Source organism: Heteronotia binoei, chromosome 14 (genome assembly GCF_032191835.1).
Source record: "Heteronotia binoei isolate CCM8104 ecotype False Entrance Well chromosome 14, APGP_CSIRO_Hbin_v1, whole genome shotgun sequence".
In the NCBI taxonomy this organism is placed as follows: domain Eukaryota; kingdom Metazoa; phylum Chordata; class Lepidosauria; order Squamata; family Gekkonidae; genus Heteronotia; species Heteronotia binoei.
In genome coordinates this window covers 32,462,977-32,470,760 of record NC_083236.1, presented here as the reverse complement: position 1 = coordinate 32,470,760, position 7,784 = coordinate 32,462,977, and the positions used below count along the sequence as shown (strand labels likewise).

The 7,784-nt window shown below is 46.9% G+C and overlaps 1 protein-coding gene across 1 annotated transcript in view; it reads right to left on the bottom strand.

The window, feature by feature from the left end:
- Window positions 1-3,060: 3,060 nt before the first annotated feature.
- The window catches only part of DRC7 (dynein regulatory complex subunit 7), a 38,744-nt gene continuing 34,020 nt past the window's right edge, over window positions 3,061-7,784 (bottom strand). The window contains exons 16-18 of the mRNA XM_060253826.1: window positions 6,712-6,906; window positions 6,211-6,350; window positions 3,061-3,213 (exon numbers count right to left, since the gene is read on the bottom strand). Of these exons, the coding sequence (XP_060109809.1) occupies window positions 3,120-3,213; window positions 6,211-6,350; window positions 6,712-6,906 (429 nt within the window). The 3' untranslated portion in view covers window positions 3,061-3,119. The remainder of the gene's footprint in view (window positions 3,214-6,210; window positions 6,351-6,711; window positions 6,907-7,784) is intronic.

Genomic DNA, 7,784 nt, shown 5'->3' with positions numbered 1-7,784 from the left:
TCATCAGACCAGTAGTCCATTTGTCCAGCATTCTGACTCACAAAGTGGCCAACCAGTTTCTCTGGAGGGAGAAACTCACACAGAGGCCATGGCCTTCCCCCTGGTGTTGCCTCCTGGCTCTGGGATTCAGAGACTTGGTGCATCTAAACTTGGAGGTTTCCCTCAGTCACCTTGGCTAGTAACCATTGATAGATTCATGGAGGATAAGCAGATTCCACATTTTAATCACTCTGTGTGTAAAGCAGTATTTCCTTTTGTCAGTCCTGAACCTACTGCCCATCAGCTTTGTTGGATGCCCTTGAAGTCTAGTATTTTGGGAGAGGGAGACGTTTTTCTCTTTGTCAACTCTCTTTGCTCCATACATAATTTTATAAACTTCTATCAAGCCCCCTCTGAGTTGTCTAAATTGAAAAGCTCCAGACCCTTCAGCTTTTCCTTATAACAAAGGTGCTCCCGGTCATCTCAGAGAGATGAAGAGGAGGCAGCAGCACTTGCTGCCCTGCCACTTGACTGTCTCCTTGGCTCTCCAAGCAGGTGCAGGGAGGCGTTAGGGTGGACCATCCTCCAATGGCCTGCCCTGGCACCTCATTGCTTCTGCACCATCCAACCAGTCAGCTCTACAAGAGCTCTCCAGGAAGTCTCGGAGAGCTGATTTGTTGGCTGGTGTGGATGCACTGAGGAGCCAGGGCAAGTGCTCACCTTGGTGCCTCACTGTATCTGTGCCAGCCAGCCAACTTCGAGACATGCCTGGAATTGTGGGGGGCATGGCCGCAGGATGCCCCACTGGGTGGGGGTCCTGTCTCTCTTATCAGGCCTGCATGTGAAAGGAACAAGATCACAGGTATATCAAACTGGCTGAATCATCCCCCACCCCGGACAAAATTCCCATTGAGAAGCACGACTATCATGGGGCAGGGCACTGCAAGACTGCAGGCTGATGTTTCAATGGATTCTGAGGTTAAAAACAAAAAGAATTCCACCCCTGTGTGTGAAGACTAGAGCTTTAAGAACTTTTCGCCTTGGCCAGCTAGCTTTTCAGGGGCAGATATATATAGAGAGAGGAGCACTGAATCATGGGAATACACCTCCCCACCCCAATTCTGCCGTGGTACAGTCTGGCAAGTACATTTTGCCTTCAGTTCAACAAATGGTGGACAATATAAAACAATGCAGGTAGCGCAGCTGGAACTGAAGACAGATGCCTCTCTTTGAAAATCAGAAGACCCTGCAGATTTATAGGGAAGAACAGAATCCAGCCTCAAGCCCTAGTGCATTCAATTGAGTGCTGGGAGTGACTATCAGCTTGCTTTTAAAGTATGCTTTAAAAGTATGCCATTATGGGATCGGGGAGGGAACACAAATGAAGAGACCTGTCCCATGATAATCTCTATTCACCTAGGCTTTTGGGCAAGCACAATCTCTCAGCTGGATCAGGGCACATGGCTAAAATCCTGCAGTCCGGTGAGGCGCCTTAAACCCATGCAAATCTTACCTACCCACTACACTCCTCCAGAAAAATGGATGACTGAGGTGTGGTAGGTAGATCCACATTCTTCCCTCTTCAGCTGAGCATCTTGGGGTGGGGGTGGGGATTTATGTCAGGTTGCTAGGGTCACTGACACATGGGTCATTTGCCCCAGCTTGGAAGATATTGGGTTTTGTTCCTGTTTCTACACCATCTCATGGTGGTGGTTTTGTGTATTTCCTGAGCTTCTTGTCTTTCCCAGACCTGCATTGTTGCTGTGTTTGAGGAAAGACTACAACAAAGACAACTGTCTCAGATCTTCCCAATCCTACCTACATCTGTGCTATTTTCCTTGATTCTGCCCCCCACTAGGGCCAATTCCTGCCACCACCACAAGATTTTTAATCAGCAACTGACATATTGTTGTAGCACTATAACAGGCTCTCTGAAGCCTCAGCTTTAATTTTAAAAGTAAGTCTCTAGCCTCCTTTGGTTTGTGAAGATAGGCCTGAATGACTACTGCAGGAGCCCAGGGCAGAGAATGTGGAGGGAAACCTGCCATGTGGAAAGCTCCTTTGCAACTATGCTGTACCAGCAGTCACAACAGAGAAAACATGCATACCCATCCCTGTGCACAAAAGCCTACATTAGGGGTAGCCAAACACATATTGTGTGGCTCTTGAAGCCACCGCTCCCTATTGGCTGGCAGCTTGGATAATGTATTTAAAGTTAAAGTTGCTTTCTTTCCACCTCCCTCCCTCATCCCTCCTCCATCTATTTGCCTTCCTTCTTTCCTGTCTTGTGGCTCTCAAACATCTGACATTCAGGTGTTGCAGCTTTCCGCCATCTGACATTTATTCTATGTGGCTCTTATGTTAAGCAAGTTTGGCCACCCCCTGACCCTACATCCTATCCACAGGAGAAACCCACATCTATAGAAACCCACAGGAGAAATCCACATCTATAGTCTGGGGGGAGGGGGCAGCTCATAAACCTGGATGCCCATATAGATGAGGTCATATCTCTGAGATACTGAAAGATGATAGCAGCACAGAGGCATATGAATGGGGAAGGAATAACCCAGAGAAAAGATGCAGAAGGAGAACATTTATTAGGGTCAAATCTGCTACATGAAACAGTTATGCGCTGCACAGAACATGTAGTCATGCATAACAGAAGCCCAGTTTATGGGACGTGATCCTATGCAATGCTGTCTCAAGGAAAGATGTCCTGTTTTTAAGTTCCATGGAAGCCCAAGGGCTTAGGAAGGCAGTACCTCTACTTAGGATGGTGCTGCTAGAGTGGACTAGCCGTGGTGTGTGTCTATGCACTTTTCTTCTGCACGCTGCCTGTTGATTCTCTTCTCTACAGAGCCCCCTCCCAAAGGTGTCCTTTCCCTTACAAAGCATTCCCTTGACAAAGGCTTTTGTTATGCCAGCTGTCTATGTAATGAGCAGACTTGACCAGAGATTGAACTAGAAAAATAGATTTCTGTTATTTCCTGATGACCCCCATATTTTGGGGAGGGGGAAAAAAACTAGATTAGTAATATGCAAGAAATAAATTATTGTATATCCTTGTAACTTCCATTATGTCAAGGATGACCAGTGAGGTTTCCAGGGGTAATTCCCAATGAATCTCAGCATGGAGGAAATCAAGTGTAAAACTTGAGATAATCGGCCAGGCGAGGGTCCTTGCACAGTTTCTCTTCCAGGGCTAAGTATTTCTGTGGGGCTCTCTCCTTGTGCCTGGGGAAGGGGAGGGGAAAAAGATTAAATTAAATTAAAGACATAGTCACACTTCTGGACTCAAAATGGTGTATCAATCTCTTTCTTCCCCCTCAGAAATGTTCCCTGAGAACTGTAGTTCTGTGAAGATCAGTTTTTTAACAGAATAATCTCAGTTCCTCATAGAGTTGCCAATCCCCAGTTAGGGGCAGGGGATCCCCTGGTTTGGAGGCCCTCCTCCCACTTCAGGGTTATCGGAAAGTGAGGGGGGGAGAGAAATGTCCACTGGGCACTCCATTATACCTTATGGAGACCAGTCTCCATAGGATATAATGGAGAATCAATCCATGGGTGTCTGGGGCCCTGGGGGGCTGTGTTTTGAGGTAGAGGCATCACATTTTCAGCATCTTATACTTCTCCTCAAACAAATCCCCCAAGTTTCAAAAAGATTGGTCCAGGGGGTCCAATTCTATGAGCCCCAAAAGAAGGTGCTCCCACCTTTCATTATTGCCAATAGAGCGAATGCATTTAAAAGAAGCATGGTTCCTTTGGTTCCTTTAAATGTGATGGCAAGAATTTTCTTTGGAGTTCAATCCTGTTTGGGTCACAACCTCACTCCAGGCTCTACCCCCAAAGTCTCCTGGCTCTACCCCCAAAGTTCCCAGATATTTCCTGAGTCAGACATGGCAACCCTAGTTCATCACAAAAGTACATTTCCCAAGATTCTTGGGGGGAGGGGCAATCATGATAGTGCAAGTTGTATAAAACTGCTATCAGCTTGGCAGTACAGACAATCTTTATTGGTGAGGGGAAATATCAGAGATTTCTTTAAGAACTGGGCAGTATCAAAGTGGGATCCCAAGGCTGCTCTTCTCCCCAAAATTTGCCTCCAATGAATCTCCATTTTCCTGGTTCGTGCCCATCCCTAGTTGCCCGCTAGTGGGAGAGGAAGCGGGGGGCAGGAATTGGAGGATGACATCACACAGACAGCACAACCTCACTTCCGGTGAACACCTGGTGTGATGGTGTTGCTTTTGTCAGTTCTTCCCCCACTGCCCACCAAGGGGTGTCAGGTAGCAAAGGGAGGGGGGGGGGCAGGAGGTCTCCTGATTTCTGGGTCCTTTTCTCCTCAATTGTCATTCATTCTTCTTAATAAGGGTAGAGGGAAACAGAATTGTACCTCTGGTCCTGCTGCCAAATATCCAGGAGAACGTCTGCAGTGACCCCCTTGTGAATAAGTGGTATGAATACAGATTTCCCCATGCGACTGGGAAATGCTGCTAAATGCAGGGGCCCAGTCCCATAGGGACTCCAACACACAAAGTGTATACACAGATGAACAGCACAGGCATTCAGCTGTATGTGCAAGTGTATTTATCTTTTTACAGCATATTTTTATCTTGTCCTTTAACGGTATATTTGAAGTGCTTTACAGTATGTAACAGTATTACTGTTTTTAATTAGGATGTTTTAATATTATTAGGCTATAAAACAGTCTTTAAAAAGTTTCTTAAAGTTCTAAGGAACTTGCAGTGTCTTTCAAAGCAGGGTTGCACCCAAGCCTATTAAAACGCAATGAGCTAAGAAGGACCTGATTTCACTTAGGATGGCACTGCCAGTAAAATAAAATAAAAAGATCATTGAATAAGTTGAGGTAGTGAGCAAGGGTTATGGTAATCAGTGGGACACCAGGGGAAGGAGGGAGATGAGAGAAACAGCACTGCTGGCATGATCTCACTTCCAGAAAAACTAGGTTTGCCAAGTCCAACTAAAGAAAAATCTGGGGACTTTGGGGGCGGAGCCAGGAGACTTTGGGGGTGGAGCCAGGAGACATTGGGGATGGAGCCAGGAACAAGAGTGTGACAAGCATAATTGAACTCCAAGGGAGTTCTGGCCATCACTTTTAAAGGGACAGCACACCTTTTTAAATGCCTTTCTTCCATAGGAAATAATTAAGGATAGGGGCACCATCTTTTGGGGCTCATAGAATTGGACCCTCTGGTCTAATCGTTTTGAAACTTGGGGGGTATTTTGGGGAGAGGCACTACATGCTATACTAAAAATTTGGTGCCTCTACCTCAAAAAATAGCCTCCCTCAGAGCCCCCAATACCCACGGATCAATTCCCTATTATTCCCTATGGGAATCGTTCTCCATAGGGAATAATAGAGTGCCCAGTAGACATTTCCCTCCCCCCCATGCTTTCTAAAGGGGGGGGGAGGGCCTCCAAACCAGGGAATCCCCTGCCCCCTCCCCCTCTCTCACACACAAATACTTACTAGATCTTCTTCCTGCAGAACTTTACTTGCTGTGAAAATGAAAGCAAAAGAAAGGGAGGGGCCGTTCTCCATGGAAACTATTACTGACCTTTTCCAATGAAGCCCTTCTTGTTTCCTGTTTCCTGCGCAGCCTTAAAGGCACACATTTTACAAACGGATCAGTTTGCAGGTTTCTAAACCTGCAGGAGCTCTACAACTACATGATGACTGTGGGGGTGGGGCTTCCCCCACTAGCCAGCTGGCTGGGGGCGGGGAGAAGCCTGTAAAAACGGGGGATCCCCCGCTGGGACCCGGGGATTGGGAAGCCTACATGCATGTTCTTTTCTCTCACTGGCCCAGAGCGAGTGGCACCAAAATTTGTGCCGTTTCTCCCCCACTCCGCTTCCAGATTTTTGGAGAACGAAGGAGGAGGCTGCAAATATGGGGGTCTCCCGCCAGGGCGTTGGGAAGCCTAAGAAAAACCCGAAAGTGACATTGTGTGTCTCTAAGAATCACTAGAAACTCTGTGGTAAAACCATAGAGTTTCCAGTGATTCCTAGACAGGACTGCCATCATTTCTGGGTTTTCCTCGAAATGACATTATGCTGTTGCTCACCTCCAACAGACATTTTTTTTTTAAAGTTTGGTCCTACTGCCACTCCAAACACCAGCAGGAAGCAAAGGCGTGGGGCAAGGTTGAAGCACCCAGGAATTCTTTGTCTGGGGAGGGAGGACTTGGGGATGAGACTTTTTCACAATACCTGTTGAGACGGTTCTCTAAGATGCGAATGCGGAACATGGCTTCAGAGCAGAAGTTTAGGTAGGCATCCTCATCCTCCAAGGTCATGTTGAGCTGGTTCTGCTGGTACCACTGCTGCTTCTTCTGAAGCTCCTGGGTTTCCTGCATGAGGACAGAAATGCAGAAAATAGATCAGGGAGGGGGGACAAGAGGAAGCTATCCTGACAATGGAGTAAAACTCAGAAGGAGAGTTGATGATGAATGGGCCAAGCCAGCCCTTGCTTTGGCCCTCCTCTGCCTCCCTAGCAGGCCTCAGATTCAGTGGGAGCTCACAACAGCACAGCTTCTGAACCTTTCTGAGAGTTACACCTCCTCCTTCTGAGAGCTCCTCCTCCTTGTCCATTGAATAGTAGGTGCAACTGCATAACAATCCCTGGATGAGCTCCACCACCTATTTTTCTACAAAACGACCCCTGCTCCCTAGCAAGGGACAATGGCGGGGTGGGGGGAGGGACCAAGGCACCTTCTCAAAACGGGCTTGGATAAGGTTGGCCTTGTCAACAAGGCGGTGCTTGAAGTCGTTCAGGCAGTCTTCCTTGAGGCGCAAGGCAAGCCACTTGGTCATCTTTTCGACTCCACCCATCTGGATCAGGAAAGGGGCCAGGTAGTCCAGATCCTGCTCCACCTGTCGCTGGCGCTCCTCTTGGATCAGGCGCTCCTGCAGGGAAAGAGAAGCCTTTTTGTTACACTTGCTGGACCATCAATGGTCTCCAGATGGGATGCTCCTGCAGCAAGAAGCACAGCACCAACGCCTGCACCTCAAGGCGTTAAGTTCTTTTAGAAGGCACACCCAGGACTTGGAGCTTTGGTGTATCTAGGCAGCCAGCTGGAGAAGCAACGGATGTGCATCCAATGTAGGCTGATGCTGCTTTCAACTGGAAAACTATCATATCCCCTCGAGGGAATTTTTATTTTGTTTTCACCACTACCTTTTCCCACGGAGCTCAGGGCAGAGTATATAATTCTCTCCTCCTTTGTTTTATCCCCACATTAACCGTGAGTGTGTGACTGGCTTGTAAGAAAGGACGCCAAAGAAAAGGACATTTTATCCTTCATAAGCTTATGCACTGAAATTATGTCTTCATTGATGCTATGAAATAAAATTATAATCCCATGCCTGAGGAAATTTATGAAACAGGAAGTGGAATACCGGCTGTCCTGTCGCAAGCATATTTTTCATTGGATTTTATGACATTGGAATAGGACTGCATACATTGACTCTACTGGAATCAGTGTGATTATTATGGACTGAGTATTTTATTATTGGACTGAGCTTCAATGGCTATATATTGAGGATTGTAATTATTGGCTGTCTGTCTTGTAATAAATGCATATTTATTATTATTATAGTAATTTGGGTCATAGGAACTCTTTGGGTTTATGTTGTTAGTCTTACAGAGTGACCTCTCTCATTGTACTTCTAACCTCCAGCTGAGGCCTGGAGATCTGGAATCACAACTGATCTCCAGACTACGCAGATCAGTTCCACTGCTTTAGAAGTTGCGTTAGAGGGTGTTTTGAAGGGTGGTCTCTGTG